General features: G+C 40.7%; 1 protein-coding gene across 1 annotated transcript in view; it reads left to right on the forward strand.

Moving 5' to 3' along the window:
• The window catches only part of LOC140361187 (protein Aster-B-like), a 76,616-nt gene that overhangs the window by 331 nt on the left and 58,391 nt on the right, over positions 1-17,894 (forward strand). The window contains exon 2 of the mRNA XM_072446906.1: positions 1,112-1,135. Coding sequence (XP_072303007.1) covers positions 1,112-1,135 — 24 coding nt within the window. The remainder of the gene's footprint in view (positions 1-1,111; positions 1,136-17,894) is intronic.

Raw genomic sequence — 17,894 nt, forward strand, 5'->3', positions numbered from 1 at the left:
TTGAAATATAGTTTTAACGTTCTTTTTCCATGATCTCATGCAAATGGCTTTCCCCCTACAGAAAGTTCAATACTCTGCCTTGATATAAGCATAGAATAATGAGGATATTGCACACTAAGGTTGCACATTATTGCAAATTTGATGACAGATTAAAAAAACACGACCGAGGGATACTGAAAGCAATAGCAAAAAATTAGACAAAGATTATCTACAAAATGAACTTGAATGACAAAAATCGGACAACAGGTGCGACCTGTGATATGTGCCGAAAATCGAGTTGGTATAAAATTAAAATAAAATAGAAAAATAAAGATCCACGGTAACTAATCGTGACTGTGATGAGTATCAGAGACAACAAACTATAAACAACTGTATCGGGAGCCAAAAAGCCACATCAACCAAAGATTATCTACAGTGTTTGAATCGCATTGTCGGTTGTAAAAAAATGGATCTTAAATGAATCAGATCACAGTTATCGAGGTGCATATCGTATCGGACAGAGATCTGAGTATCAATCCGTCACTTCTATTGCTGGAGTTTTATATGTGAGATACAATTTATAATAACGTCAAATGATAAGTCAGTCTATTCATGAACAACAGGACAAACACATGATATTGATAAGCCACTTGGCAACCACAGTTTCCCCAACAATAAGTATTTCCCTGTGAATAATGGCCACTTTGAAACAGTTTTATATTTTTAACAGAATTCTATCCAAACATGATATTTTGTGGTCCTCTATTGGGATGTGCTTACATGTTCCCATTCTTCATCAGTTAGAAAACAATACATTTGTTCCCCGTTTGTTGAATTGTTAATAAAATCAGTAATACATTTATATAGTTTTGAGATTATTTCCCTGAAGAGTTCTGATTCATATGCTTTAATTTAAAAATATATTTGAGCTCCAGTGTTTTGTTTGATTTCCTGGTTGTAATAACTCCTTATTTGTAAGTACCTACTGTATAGAAGTTCTGTTTCTCCAAGTCAAGGGATTCTTTTCAAATACCCCCCCCCCCCCACCACATAATTCAACTGTAATGTAATGAAGCTTGTGAATGTATGATTGCGTAGCTTTAACACAGTCCCTTGTCCTTATGTGTTCCAGATCTGACAGTGGAACCAGGCTGAGGTGAGTGCAAACGCTGACATGACGTTTCTAAATCCAGCTGGTTTGCGTTTATGAAGGTACTTGTTCAGCCCCTTTCACTTTGTTGAATCGAATGCGGCTGCGCTCTGCTTTTGTGCGCGTGAGTCGTTTTGGGGGTGTTTTGTTCAGAGAGGATATAATTATCATCATCCTAGCTTTTAATTTGATTCTTTTTTCACTGTACTTTTAGTGTTTTGTAACTTATGTCCATTCATCGTTTGTGTGGTTGTTTTTTTGATGTCTTGTGCACTTTGGGCTTTTTCTGCCACTGACAAATAAACTAAATTAAACTAAACACTAAATACTGCTTGTGCACTCAAGAATGAAACAGTCAAAGTTCGAGAGTAAAGTTTAGATTTAAAAAAAATTATATTCTGATACTACTCAATATTTAAAGTTGACATAGACTCATTTGAAGTATGTACTAAAAAGATAATCACATGAATAGCGCCGCACCAATAGTAATTTTCTCTGTAAAGTCCAAAATATCCCTCTTCCGTCAGAAATAAGCTCATTATTGGTCTATAATTTAAAGGTGTTTGTGTAGCGCTCATTGATTGTTTAAAATTTTAGAAATATTTTGAGATACAAATTTTGAGCAGTCACTTGGTCATTCTAGATGGGGTTTTAAAAAAATATATTATTCCTAATTGGTAATGTTTCTAGAGTGGTTGGTTTGAAAGGTTTGAGAATATTTGTCAATGTTAGTGTATTTCTGATAAAAGATAAAAGAAAATGTAACAATGCCTGACCTGAGTTTGAACAGTACAATTCCTTTACTGCCCTCTGCTGGTGCATCTAAATATAACTTGCATTTGCATATAATATAATATAACACAGACAAAAAATGTGGCTCATGGAATACATTTGTTCTGATATGACCAGTATACATATTTTCTCTTGGAGTTCACATTTCTGTCTGGCACACATTCCATTTCAGAATCGTTATCTAAATTCTACAAGCTGATTCTACTTCAGGCCAAAACTACGTGAACTTTACATGAGAAAATGCACATACTTACAATTTCTGTGTACTTTGAGTTGGCAGCGTTACTCAACCAAACCCGTACATGAAAAGCTTAGTGAAAGAACTAGCTCCTCGCCTGTTAATGTTTAACATGAGGGAACAGCACTTTCCAACACAACACTGCACGCACATAAAAAAAAAAATGATTTGGTCATTTATCACATTGTAATGAACATACATGATATACATACTGAAGGTGGGTGAAGTGTCTTGCCCAAGGACACGATAGTATGCACTACCACCCCATTGTAGTACCAACCACGCCAATCCCTGCTAAGCCTCTGAGAGCCACTTGTTTCAGTGTAAATTTGTCAAATTATTTATGTTTAATTGTAATTGTCCATGATGTGGAAATAATGATTACTGCATTTACTGCATTTTCTTATTATTTTGATTAGACTCAATTTAGTGTTCGTACTTCCGGGATGATGGCAGCCTAGCTTGGCCGTGTCTGTCGGGCTGCGGTCGAATATTTTGGATATATCCGTCTATATTATTCACCTAGGCAGATACAATATGTTTACGTGAGAGCAGAAATGTAATGAGCTTGGACTCTTATTTTGGGAACATTTTCTTTGAAACCGAAGAAGAAAACAGCACAGAGAACCAGGCAATGCTACATCTAAGCTAGCTACCTCCGCCGCTGCTCTGGGCCCCTTCCCCACCCACTGCGGAGGTGTCCAGGAGCAAGGCCCAGTGAGTATGGCGGCTTTGCCGGAGATAAGATTATAAAGGCAGTAGATGCAAAGATAGATGCAGCCCCTGGTGGAAATGCGAGATTTGAGAATGGCAAACTGGACAGCCAAGTCAAGCCAAGACTCCCTACTCACTCCTCCCTACAAGTACAAGTTACAAGTACCTTGTACCACGGCAATGGCAACCTTAAAGAGATAACAAGGAAAGCAGCATCGGCCAAATACCTACAACGAGTAAGGTAAGTCTTAAGAAGCCTGCTCAAAGGCAAGATCAAGTCCTGGACAATAAACAGCTACTGCCAGTGATCAGACCCTGCAGGAATAATAAAGCTGACAAAGGAAGAGATACAGACCACAGATGTTAAGACGTGAAAGCTCATCACCATGCATGGAGGGTTCCACCCAAAATCCAGCCCCCTGAGACTGTACACTAGCCGTAGGGAAGGAGGCTGAGGACTAGTTTGTGTGAGAGCAACTATCCAGGACAAAACGTCCAAGATCCACAAGTACATCAAGGACAAGGCTCCAACAGATGACGAGCTCAGTGAATGTCTCAGGCAATTGGGAACAGAAGATGTCATAGGAGAACAAGGCCCTACATGGGATGTACCACCAAAATATAACTGAAGTGACTGATATAAAGACATCCAACCAATAGCCAATAGAGTGGGCCGGACTGAAGAATAGCACAGAGGCACTTATCATGGCAGCACAGGAGCAGGCCCTGAGCACCAGGGCAATAGAGGCCCAGATCTACCAATCCAGCACATAACTGCAGGGTGTAAGATGCTGACAGGGACAGCAGACATGGAGCACCATAACCAGGAGCTGGCAGTGTACAGAAACATCTGTGCAGAGTACGGGCTGGAGACCCCAAAGACAAGGTGGGAAACACCTCCAAAGGTGGAGAACGACCGAGCCAAGATCCTCTGGGACTTCCAGATACAGATGGCAAACCAACTGGACATTGTGGTGGTGGATAAACAGCAGAGTAAAGCCACTGTGGTTGATGTGGCAACACCAAGTGATGTCAGGAAAAAGGAACCCAAGAAACTGGCCTGCCATTGGCTCAGAGAAGAGCTGGAGAAGACGTGGAAGGTGAAGGTGAAAGTGGACCATCAGAGAACTCGGGGCAGTGACCCCCAAACTGGCATATAATGTGATTAATTAGATGACAAATCAAAGTAAAAAACAGTACTTTGAGACACATTTTCAATCAAATATATTGTTTTTTTTTTTAGAATGAATGTTTCACATGTGTTAGGGTTTATATTCTGTCAAATTCATAGTCATTAAATATAATGAATGTTGATGCAGCTGTAGATCGAGTGCCAGCATTACATAGTTCTATTCAGATTATTTATCTTTATCCCTTTATCCCCTCAGAAGCAATTCATTTGAGCAGAATCACACAATAAAACAAAAATATATTTAAAAAACATGGTGGAGCCCACTCATAAACGTACAATAAAAAAGCCTTGCAAAAGAACAAGGGTTACCAAGAGTTTAGCAGTTTAATAGTCTAATTGTATCTTTATTAGCAGAATTTGTGTTGATATAATAAATATATCTTAGCGTCACTAATAAAATAATCAATTCAAATACATTTTAGGATTACAAATGACACAGTGGGAGAAAGGGACCAACCTGTGAACAGCAATGAACAGACAACATCAACTGAAATATTGATACTATCTATAGGAAAAGTAGTCAGAAGCAGAGGACAGTGTTCAAGCTGCCACACTTCCACAGCATAGTTGCTCCTAAGGCTGCGTAGCTGGGGAAACTAAAGCTTTTTGTATTTCTGTTCCTAACTGGCCTGAACATAAGCGAGTAACGTTTTAAGCCTGGTCTTAAATGAACAGACTGAGATTTGAGACTGAGACTTGAGACTGAGGAGCTTGGTATCTAAACACTCTACCTCCTACTGCACTTTTAGAGACCACCAGAAGGTAACGTACAATATCACTGTTAAAGTTAGCGTGCATAAGTAAACCTGCATCACTTTCACTTAAAACTAAACCTGTTCTATTTTATATAATAAAGCCACTTCCAGAGTTTTGGCAGCCTCCGGTCCATTGTTTACATGGCCTAGTACTGTTAGGCTTTTCTTGTTTAATTTATGGATGAGCAGAATAGCAAAGTAAGGTACAACATTGGAAGGCCGCTGTCCCCTTTAGTCAGTGTTTTTTGGCCGCATTCTGGTCCCACTGATCCCCAGGCTTACCGTGTGTGACAAATGCTCTGACACACTTTCCCTGGCACCACATCCCTCTCCGGGCCCGGGCTCCTGTTCGAGCTGTGAATCTGCAGGTTCTCCTCAGCTCGACTTCTCCTGTGAGACCTGGATCACAGACACACATGGAGGTGAAGTGTGAATATAAGTGTGATGTCGATGTATGAGGTGCTACATTTATACAAGATACATAGGCTGTGTAGCTTAAAAGAGCATACGACGTGTTCATGTTTTTATAATTATGACTTAAAGTGGAATCTGTCTGTCCAAGTCGTCAATATGTGACATTCCATCCAAAGTTACTTACGACTGACACATTTTTTCCGAGTTTAAGCTATAAAGGTAGTATCAGGTATTAATACATTTCAAATTTATTGTGTAATTTGTATGGATTTTGTCCCTCGTTTACAATATAGTTGCTAAATAACAGTTAATAAACTTGATCTACTGTATGTCACATCTACTGCTCATGTCCAATCAGGTTGTGGGGAAAAAATGGGAAATAGTTTAGTAAAATCTTAAAGGACAAATATTGTGCATCATTTGTATTGTTATTGGCATTTAAACATGCTCTTGGGACATTTTATTTGAGATCTCATGTGTTGGAAATAGAAAAAAAAGTTTCCCAAAACCAAAATTACTTACTATTACTTACATGTTAATCAGATATTTTCCACGCCAGGATTTGAGTATTGGCTCCATCTACTGGCTGCAGAGGAAATGCAATTATTTGGTGAGCCTCTGACATGCTAATGTAACGTAGGAGTTTATATTTTGTAGGAGTTTATAAGTTTATATTTTGTTTATGAGAGATCTTCTATTGAGAGTGTTTTTCAAACTTCCTATAAGTTATCTGTTCTTTTCCTCTGTATCTACCTGCGTTGCAACAATGAAATTTCCCCATGTGTGTATCTTCACCACACAGCTTTAATGATCGTGATTTGATGCAGAAATGCTCAGAACGAGTCTGCCATTGATTTATGGACTTGAAAATAATGCAGAAGATCTCAGAGCTCGACCTATGACATCCCAAATTGGGGAAATTCAGAATGGAGAGTTTTTTAACGCTCGGAGGGGAGAAGAGTTTCTGACACAATAATCAAACTGGCATGACTTCAGCTAAAGGCTACTCCAGATCGAAATCAAGTCATCTGAAGTCATCAATTATTTGGGAGGGTTTTTTAATTGATCCTTTGTCAGTAAAAGCATGTGATTTTGAGCAAAGGTCTGACTTTGGCATAGATTAAAAGTCTGTATAGTTTATGATCATAAAATCTTTACTAAAAGCCATTTTTAATTTGTTTTTGGAAAGACTAAATAGAATTGAATCAAAAATCTAAATCAATACATCAATATAATATAATATTGCCCAGCCCAGGTATGTTTTTGATGAGGGAAGAACTGTGAGAACTGTAAGAACTCAAAAAACATGTGTAATAGAGATTCTATCCCCTATGTGTCTGGATGGTCTATGAAACTACAAAGGATTTTTAGATAGCAAAATCCCTGTTGCTGAAAAAGAGGCCCAAAAACTGAGCAATGTAGTTTATTCTTTCTAATGCGGTGAAGAAAGTTGCAAAGAGCGGTACATAGTGAGACTAAACAGCCACTTCACAAAAGCTTTATCAGCACAGAAGACACTTGAGTTCAGGACCCCAGAGAGCCGGGCCCCTTCATCTTACAGCCACAAACCACTCTATCGTAGACAGTGAGGTGAATATTCTAAGCAGGAGAAGAGATGGTCTGAAAGAGGAGTTCAGGAGGCAATTTTAGTTTAGAGAATGCCTCTTTAAACAGGAATGGAAGTCTAAGGGTGAAGTAAACCACTCATTAATTCCCATTACACCGGATGTACACTGAAACAGGTGCATTTTGGGTACAGACAGGAGTGAGTGTAACAGGCAATCTGCAAGTGACCCGGGCTGGTCCTGGTCTTGAACCGCACTGGAGTGGATGTACACCCGGCGATACAGCAACACCAATTTAAGATGCTAACGCAATCTTCAACAGGATGGAAAACACCAAAACACTGTCAAAAGAGAGTAAATTAAATGTAATCTTTTTACACATGATAAAAGATGATTAATACATTCTTCTTCACCCATTTGAAATCATTTAAAATGATAACAATGTTAATCTTATATAATGGCTTTGTAGAGCCCAGTGCTCTACAATTGCCTAAAGTGGGGTCAGGGGCCTCCTTAGGAGGCATTGCAGGAGCTTTCCAAAGGTTGTCCAAACCAACAAGCATAAGATAATATTGAGTTTGAAATTCACTTTGCATAATATATTTCGAGTATTAAGCATACAGTCAATGTCACCTCTATTTTATATGTAAATCTAAGGCACGTTACTAGTTATTTACCATACAAATAATACGGTTATCAAAATAACCCAAGTAAAAGGGCAAGCCTTAAAATAATAAATAGTAACTAAATACAATGAATAACAGTTAAAAAAAGGTAAAACTAATAAAATATCAAAAGATTATGTGAACCTGAATGTCAAGATATGGAAATACGATGTTGTTAATAGTCTCTACATTGGCCATTGTTGGGTTAGAAGATTTGGGGCAGTGTTTGAGGACATTCCCCGGCTCTGGGGGGATTACAGTGTGCTGTACAGAGCAGCTGTGCTCCTAATCTCCTCATACTACTGTGTGTGAGACGTGTGTGTGTGTGTGTGTGTGTGTGCGTGTGCGTGCGTGTGTGTGTCTCTGTGTGTCTCTGTGTCTGTGTGCGTGCGTGCGTGTGCGTGCGTGTGTGTGTGTGTGTCTCTGTGTGTCTCTGTGTCTGTGTGCGTGCGTGCGTGCGCGCGCGCGTGTGTGTGTGTGTGTGTGCGTGCGTGTGTGTGTGTGTCTCTGTGTGTCTCTGTGTCTGTGTGCGTGCGTGCGTGCGCGCGCGCGTGTGCGTGCGTGTGTGTGTCTCTGTGTCTGTGTGCGTGCGTGCGTGTGTGTGTGTGTGTGTGCGTGCGTGTGTGTGTGTGCGTGCGTGTGTGTGTGTGTCTCTGTGTGTCTCTGTGTCTGTGTGCGTGCGTGCGTGCGCGCGCGCGTGTGCGTGCGTGTGTGTGTCTCTGTGTCTGTGTGCGTGCGTGCGTGTGTGTGTGTGTGCGTGCGTGTGTGTGTGTGCGTGTGTGTGTGTGTGTGTCTCTGTGTGTCTCTGTGTCTGTGTGCGTGCGTGCGTGTGTGTGTGTGTGTGCGTGCGTGCGTGTGTGTGTGCGTGCGTGTGCGTGCGTGCGTGCGTGCGTGCGCGCGTGTGTGTGTGTGCGTGCGTGTGTGTGTGTGTGTGTGTGTGTCTGTGTGCGTGCGTGCGTGCGTGTGTGTGTGTGTGTGCGTGCGTGCGTGCGTGTGTGTGTGCGTGCGTGTGCGTGCGTGCGTGCGTGCGCGCGTGTGTGTGTGTGCGTGCGTGTGTGTGTGTGTGTGTGTGTGTCTGTGTGCATGTGTGCGGACTAAACAAGAGCACAGGGGTAAACCGGTAAGTGCAAGTGAAGGTCTGCGCCGCTCCCTTCTGTCCTCCCAAAACCTCACTAAGTCACACTACCCACAATGCATCTGAGGTAAGGGACAACCTCTGATCTGTTACCATGGGGATGTAGTAAATGCTGTCCATTTAATTTTTAACCATGTTTTATAACGCCGTTCCATCATCACAAACATACCTGGAGTTGTACTTAGCTTCCTTTAGTTAGTCCTCTCCCTTCTGAGCCTCAAAAAAGACTTTGTTCTGAATTTCCAAGTTTTGTGATGTCATAGTTAGAGCTCCGAGATCTTCTGTGTTGTCCATAAATCATCACCAGACTCATTACAAACGTCTGTCTGCATTAGCATGTCAGCGGACAATCTAGCTTTGTTTATTCACCCTAGAAAACATTCCATCTGCAGCCAGTAGGTGCAGCTCCAACTCAATTCCTCGCGTGGGAAATGCCTGACTGATATTGATATGATGTGTGTGCTTTTTTGTTGACCAATTTAAGTTGTATAACATGAAAATTCAAGGCAAAACCAGTCAAGAGCATGTTCAAAGTGCCTCTGACAAGTTGGACGACTCATTTATCTAAAATGCAGTTAGGATAAATATATTTAGAATTTTGCTGAAAAAAAATTTTCTTCCAGAATAGTTCATTTTATAGGTTTATAATTTCACTTCCTGTTTGTAATTGATGACATCACAGTGGGAAATTACCCAGCAAAAACTGGGCAAAAACTCAAATCATGTCACATTTTTAAAAATTGGATTAATAAAAATATATGAGAACGACTTTAATAAGTTTACAGAATGTTTAAATTAAAAGTGGTTTCTTTGTGTAAATTCTGCATAAACTTTGACTGGAATGAGGATGATGGAACTACCGACGTTTTAAAAATGAATATAATTTATTATTCTAAAATTAATATAAAACTATTAAATATGTGTACAACAGGTATAAACACACCATATGAAGTCAAAATTAAAAAAATCCGTCATACACACTTCAAAAGTCAATAACAATACAAATACTGCATAATATTTGTACTTTGATTTTTCCCCTTCACATTCACTTCACATTATAAATCTGATGTAACGTCCAGACAGTTACATCAGATTTGCTTGCGTGAAACCCGGATCGCACAGACTAATTGCAGTGTGTATGACTGCGGCTCTGGTGTCTCCCCTGTGATACTGACCCCAGCTCTGCGATCAATACAGCCATTTCTATTTTTCCTTAGCGATATCGAGCCGATGAACCACAAACTGCCACGGCTTTGAAACGAGAAACCGCCTTGCGTCGCATCACGCCGGCGTCTCGTCGATTTGATCAAATGCCATTCTCTTTGAAGTGCAAACGGGACATGTGCGTGGACATTTGACCTTGTACGTGGACATTTGACCTTGTACGTGGACATTTGACCTTGTAGGTGGACATTTGACCTTGTACGTGGCCGCATGGCAGGAGCATTCGGAGCCGTTTGTTGAGAGTAATTGTAGAAGACTATTCTGACCAGTGGAGCCCTGGGAGATCTCGTCATTAAGAGGTCCAGCTCCATTACAGCAACGACAAACTACTTAAAGTGCCACTAAACACTCGTGGCAGAGCCTTCTTCAGCCGGAAAATACACAGAGATTTGGGGGGGGTGGTGACGAGGCGGTGAGTGATTGATTGACAGCGCCTGCAGACATTCACCCGATGCTAAGATGCTAATAACAATGCTAGCGCGTCCACGCCGTTCTCCCCTCCCCTCACAGGGGCGGGACTCACAGGGGCGGGGCTCACAGGGGCGGGGCTCACAGGAGGTCAGTCGTGACATAATGACATGACGACAGAGCTTGTGATTCAGCAGCGGTGATTTTCAAATGTTGCTTATCTTCAAAACAACAATGACAATATTCTCTAAATTTAGATCTATTGCCCACACCTAATATAAATAAAGTGGATTTGATAATCTTATAGTATAGTATTTCTACACACAACGATAACATGCACCACTTTTTCAAATGTGACTTATATAAATAATAACTGTCACAAAAATAATGTAGTGTTCAGAATTGTTCAAAATGTACCTGAAATCATGTAATAATCATCATCATCATCATCATCTTCATCATCATCAACAACAACAACAACAACAACAACAACAACAAGTTGAGTCTCTGTGTGACACGAAACATTGAAATATACAATGACATGAATAAAGTAGTAAAACCTTGATATTAACAACCAACATAAATAAAACCTGCACAAGCTTTCATTGGCTCTCTGTGTGGCATACATTTGGAAATGAAAAAAAAACAAAAATGAGCTTCATAGAGAATGTCTAGAACAATTATTGGCTATCGCAATAATATCTATATAGTTTCAGCCATATCGAATATTCCTTCCCCCCCCCAATATTGCGTGACCCAAGTAATAAGCTTAAGTAAAAGCAAAAGTAAAATGTGTATAATATTGACCTTATTCCGCCCCGCCCACTTTCCCCCCACATGATCGGTACTTCTGTTGTAATGGCACTTCTGGTCCAGCTGGAACTCCATTGGTTTAAATGGAGAGCAAGGGAAAAGTCTCGCTGCTAAAACACGCTATAAAGTAGATTGATGAGTGTAAAATGTCCAATGTTCTCGTGATTAATATGTCAACAATACACCATTCTCTGGGCGGCCTGTGTAGAAGTTATTTCTTCTGGAGGTCGGCCGCCCTGTGTTAACTATTGATCCATGATGGCGGCGCCCAAACCTGCTTCCAGAATGAGGTGAGAAGACTTTTACAAAACTAGGTCACATCTATCTAACAAGTCTCCTTTCAAATAGCCTCGCTACGGTGGCCCAGAAGTGCATTTTTTGTGAACATTCCCTTTTTGAGATCTTGGTCATTGATAAGGTATTGGCTGCAAATGTTTTCCACTTTTGTTAAACAAAACATTCTACTTTTGCAAAAAATATTTTGCACTTCTAGGCCACTGTGTTCAAGGCAAAATCTGGGATCCTTTAAAGGGCCCTGCAGCCAGGTAACATTAGGATTTCTATGCCCAGGGCTGTTAAGGTAACAAAGAAGATTAGTTTAAGGGGAAACCTAACAACAGTGTCAACAAACAGATAAAACAGGACAGGCTATTATCAGGAGGCTCCGCCCCAGTGGGCAAGGCTTATTCTGAGTAGGATAAATACCCGAGTTCTCTGACTAGATCTGCAGATTGAGAATGACCCTTGGAAAAGTCTTCTTTAAAAAAATCCAAATGACTACAACCGAATATTTTTCTACAATGGAACACTTCTGGATGAATAAGGCAGTACACAGACTTGAGCATTTAAAGGATAAATATTATATTTTACAAAAAACAGAATGACTTGAATTGACTTGGCCCCATCTGCTGGCTGTAGAGGGAGATGACATCACAGATTGGGGAAATTCAGAATTGAGTGTTGTTGACGCTCAGAGGTAGACTCTCTAAACAAGATTAATCTGACCACTGTGAAATAAGCTAAATGCAACTCCATGTATGTTTTGATGAGGGAACAATGGTTCGAAGATGGTTAAAAAAAAAAAAATCTAAATTTGGCATACAATACAACTTTTATGCGTTTACACTGCCCGACCAAAAAAAGTCACTACCTTGATTCAACTAAACAAATAGGTCCTCTCGTCCTACTGGAGAACTGCTGCATGGGTATTGATCTTTCAGCTGCAACACGGTATATCAACCCAAGTGATGCAGTGAGTGGCTTCTTATTTCTGAAACAACCATGTGGAAAGCCACATTCCGCGATCATGGAAAAGATGTCTATGTGTTTTCCAAGGGTTAAATCATTGGCATCGAGCAGAGAAAACATCTAAGGAGAAGCAAAGACTAAGTGAGAGTGTTTGGGACGAGCTGGAGAAGGCTTTGTGCAGTGGTCCCAAGATCTTTGTGAAAAATAATGCAACACTGGATGGAAATGAATCTTTTAATATTGCAGATGCTTATACTATGCCACAGCGAATGAATGCTGTGATCAAAGCTAAAGGCGGTCCAACATCATAGTTTTTTTTGGGCCAGCTTGTGTATTTGCATGTACGAGGGAGGTACACACATAACCGTCTGCTACAGCCTCATAGCTCACCTTCCACTCCTCTCACACATGCGCACACACTACTCTCCCTCCATTCCTCCATCCCTCCATCCCTCCCTCTCAGCTGACTGTGGGAGCAGCAGCAGCAGCAGAGGTAGGAGGAGGCAGAGCAGGTTGTTCCCATTCCGCCACCGCATCTCCCGCCCGAGCATTCGCCTTTTATCCATGGAGGTTTCTGCCAGTCTGCCAGCTTCAGCTCCGTTTAGCGCATCACGACCAGCCGCCGGCAGCGAGACGAGCGCGACATGGCAGCGAGCGAGTGAGAGGCTGAGAGGGCAGACCCGACAATGGCTATCGGACAGCGCAGTTCGTCTTGATGAGGGGATTCAAGATTAGCTGGTAAGGGTGCAACTTTAAAAGATGGAAGCGGCAGGCGGGATGTTTTGGGGACGAAGGCGTGAAATTGTAGCGCTCGAGTTGTAATAGGCGTTTCTACATCGTTCCATCGAATGTGTGTCACGTTCAGAGATCATTTAAAGGGGACATATTCTGACAAATCAACGTTAAAGAGCCGTGTTGCAACCGTTTCCTCGTCAATAGTTTATGGTATTTTCCGGACTATAAGTCGCACTGGAGTATAAGTCGCATTTTTGGGGGGAAATGTATTTGATCAAATCCAGGACTAAGAACAGACATTTTATCTTGAACATGGTGAATAGGTGTACCCCGGCCAAACTATGAAAAAATGTTAGTCTTATAGTCCGGAAAATAGGGTACTCAAAGCTGCATTTTGATTGATTCATGTATGTTTGAGTAATCCGGAAACCTACCTTCCTACCTTCACCTACCCCCTATCTCCACCCACATCCCTGCACTTTGTTTGTGAGTCAGAATGATCCATGTCAGGTTCTAAAATGTCCCGTAGAAACTTTTCAAGTATAAAAATGTAAATGACTGTAGTTTCGGGGAAAATGCCAAAGGACCATTTTTATTACTGGACCGTTTTAGATCAATATTGTGGTTTTCAACAAACAAAATGTAAACTGATAATGGACTAATTGTTGTAGTTCAATACTAAGTATCTGAAAAAAGAATAATATTTCACCTTTAAGAATGATTATATTATATAAGCGGGCTGCACAATGTATTGAAAGTGAATTTAAACCGCAATTTGAGTTGGCACAATGATCGAATCGTAAAGGCTGCATTTATTATTTTAGATAACAGAATGTCCTCTGGCAAAGAACAAAAAAATATCCTGTTTTTTCTGGAAAAATCTAGTTATACCTATAGTCCAGACCTCTACCTCTTCTTATTTATTATACATATACGTCTATCAGTGAATTTTTCAGTCTTTTTGCAAATATGAACGCTCCTGAGGTTGTTCACAATCTGCTCTCAGGACATTCAGTAAAAATTACAGCATAAGTATCAAATATAATTGCAAAACTTTGTATAATCTTAATTCAAACATATCATCTTTGCTCTACATTTTATTCTTGTGGCATTGGCATTTCTCTCAAAGTGAAAAGTTGTAACAGCCTTCAAAGTACTCAGTTTCCCGCATTGTACTTGGAATCAAAATATGGCAAAACTGGATACACATTTTTACATCCAGAAGAAAGTTTTTTGAAAAATGACTGGATACAAAATACATTGTTTTTCAACTTAGATAGAAGCTGCAGTGAAATGTGTTTTTCAACAATATAGCCTCTTCTTTACGTGTGTTTCTTTATAAAATACAGTAGTAATATTGTTGCATTACTAGCATTAGCCTATAGCATCATTTTGGAACCCGACATTTTGCTAGTTTTCTTTCCAATCTATAGGTTTCAGAATGATGTAAACTTCTAGACAACATTCTAGAACCTCAGGTCAGAATTCTCTAGTTGAATTTGGCTGTTTACCGCTCAGATTGCAGATTTGTTGACCTGCTTTATGGCTCATATATTTGTAATTACATGAAACAAAAACTGACATTTTGTTGCTTTATTTGAACACTTGGACAGAACGTGACTACACTGCTCTCAGATCCTCCCGTTTGGTACAGGAAAATAGGCTTGTGGGCGAGATTGTAGGATGTACATATTGGCAGATTCATATGAGCCATTGGTTAGAAAGCATTATAAATAATCATAAGGTTCAGCATTATCGGATCACAATTTAGAATTCTTCGTTCAAAAACAGAGAAATAGAGCGATACATAGGCCCTTGCCCTCCGTCTGAAATATTCTAGAACGCAGACTCCACCTATTGCATTAGAATAGGGGTGTCCAAACTTTTTTCACCAAGGCCAGCATTTTGAAACTTATACGGGGCAGAGGGCCACAAACAAATTGACAATGTTGAATGTGTTGAATGACAAAGTGAATCATTCGAAATTTTGCATTTGACGTAATTGCGATGAGCCTCCACACCTTTAATTAGACCTAGAACATTAATATTAGGTTGGTATAACATCAATATGCCTGAATTTTCCCAATTTCACAGTAAAAAGTACTACTTTTTGTTGTTTGGGCCGACATAGCAGGAAGCTGGAGGGCCAACAAAAATTGGTCTGAGGGCCGCATTTGGCCCCCGGGCCCTAGTTTGGACATGCCTGCATTAGAGAGATGAAAGTCTGATCTCAATCCATAAATTCTACGTTTCAACATTTTTACCAGAACTTTATTAAAATATCCGTATATCTTCTTCTTTCCTTGACAGAAGACTTGTGTAACCTCTGTGCAGTGCCAACAGCTGCAGTAGAACACGTAACTCTACTCTCGACCCTGTGCATTCCTGTCCTGTCTAATTAGGATTCTCTTTTGGGACAGCTGCTCATCATTGGGTCTCTACCATTCATTAACACTGCACCAAAGTGGAGCTGACTTCCCTAAGAATAAGAAGCGAATTAAGAGCCGTGGCACCCGGGGACCAGGAACGCTCGATTTAAAGACTCGGACAAAGTGAATGTGGAGTGAGTCACGGTACGGCTAGAACGACCCGCGTTGATCTGAATCCTGCCTTATCATTCAAAAAGAAGGAACACAATCCTGTATTTGTGATCGATTTGTTCATAATCGATACAAGCAGTGGAGCACGGACGACAAGTGTCCAAATGAAGCACTGATCGATCACTTTAAGGCTCCCAATGTAACTGTCTCACATATGTGCTCCATAGGGAGATACTCATACTCATAATGATCCAGCAAATTGGTTGGATCGGTCATCGGCTCCAAAATATCGATTCAGCCGATATCCTGGTTTCATAATTTGAAGCTGTTCTGTACTTACTTGTGAGATAAAACGTAACACGTAACACATTTGGACTGGTTTTGTTTCAATTTTTGTTTTGTTTTAAAGAAATAAATGTAATTTTTATCATCTGCGGGTGTTAGGATGAATTGTTTAAAATCCAGATCACAGGTTTTAAAATCCAGATCACAGATCACATTTCACAAAAATGTAGTGAACATGATTATACTTAAGATTTGACCCAAAAAGGTGTCTATTTTCACCCCGTTTGACAATTTTTCGTGACTTCCTGGTTGAGCGCGATGTTGAGGCTGATGTGACGAGATAATTACGCAACTATTACCTGGCAACCAGACTGTAAACAAGAGCCAAAATCCTTCCAAAACACTAGCTATAATTTGACAAATGATAATATCTGAAGGTCCTTCTCATCTCTTTTTTTTCTTTACAGTTTAGAGTAAAACTTTTTTTTTTTTCAAACGTACAACCGCAAAAGTTGTACAACTACAATAGGTGGCGGTAAAGTTGGCTGCACCCTGCCATTAAAAGTAACACAACAACAATGGTTCCACCCCACAAGTCCGAAGGTTCACAAGTCCGAACCCTAACCCAACCCTAACCTTCGGACTTGTGAACCTTTCGGACTTGTGAACCTTCGGACTAGTGAACCTTCCGACTTGTGAACCTTCGGACTAGTGAACCTTCCGACTTGTGAACCTTCGGACTTGTGAACCTTCGGACTAGTGAACCTTCCAACTTGTGAACCTTCGAAGTAATGAACCTTCGGACTTGTGAACCTTCGAACTAATGAACCTTCGGACTAGTGAACCTTCTGACTTGTGAACCTTCGGACTAGTGAACCTTCGGACTAATGAACCTTTGGACTAATGAACCTTCGGACTAGTGAACCTTTCGGACTTGTGAACCTTCGGACTAGTGAACCTTCGGACTAGTGAACCTTCCGACTTGTGAACCTTCGGACTAGTGAACCTTCGGACTAGTGAACCTTCGGACTTGTGAACCTTCGAAGTAATGAACCTTCGGACTTGTGAACCTTCGAACTAATGAACCTTCGGACTAGTGAACCTTCTGACTTGTGAACCTTCGGACTAGTGAACCTTCGGACTAATGAACCTTTGGACTAATGAACCTTCGGACTAGTGAACCTTCGGACTTGTGAACCTTCGGACTAGTGAACCTTCGGACTTGTGAACCTTCGGACTAATGAACCTTTGGACTAATGAACCTTCGGACCAGTGAACCTTCGGACTTGTGAACCTTCGGACTAATGAACCTTTGGACTAATGAACTTTCGGACTAGTGAACCTTTGGACTAATGAACCTTCGGACTAGTGAACCTTCGGACTTGTGAACCTTCGAACTAATGAACCTTCGGACTTGTGAACCTTCGGACTAATGAACCTTTGGACTAATGAACCTTCGGACTAATGAACCTTCGGACTTGTGGGCCGCCACTACAACGGCAATAATACCCGATTCTACCTTTATTTTGGATTCTACCTTTACTTTGTTAAATAAATATGCTTAAATTGTAAGAAAAACGTTTGTAGGAATGTGACTAGACATAGGTATAGATTTGCGTTCACGTGACATCACAACATGCTCGCTCTCTTTCTCTCTTTCTTTCTTTCTTTTTTACGATACAGCGTAAAACACATACTTTGAAAACGTACAACTACAGAAGCCGTACAACTGCAGTAAATGCCCCTTTTTATTTGGCTGCCAACCGCCATTAAAAGTAACACAACAGCAACAACGACGTCACACTGTTCTAGAATCGCTGTTCATCTTAATCCAGAAGTCCATCCGACATCATCCTTCTTCCGATTGTATTAGTGAACATAGAGCTGCCGACAACAGAGAAAATAAGTTCTACACGGACTAAAAAGCCGTTTTCAGGCCCAGGGAATCGTGTAGTGTTGACTTGTTGGTCACGTGAACATTGGACATTTTACACAAATCAATCGACTTTATTGCATGTTTTAGCGGCTCTTTATTCAAGCCA

This window comes from Eucyclogobius newberryi, unplaced genomic scaffold (genome assembly GCF_026437365.1).
Source record: "Eucyclogobius newberryi isolate DKJ021-1_F unplaced genomic scaffold, fEucNew1.0.hap1 SCAF_15, whole genome shotgun sequence".
In the NCBI taxonomy this organism is placed as follows: domain Eukaryota; kingdom Metazoa; phylum Chordata; class Actinopteri; order Gobiiformes; family Gobiidae; genus Eucyclogobius; species Eucyclogobius newberryi.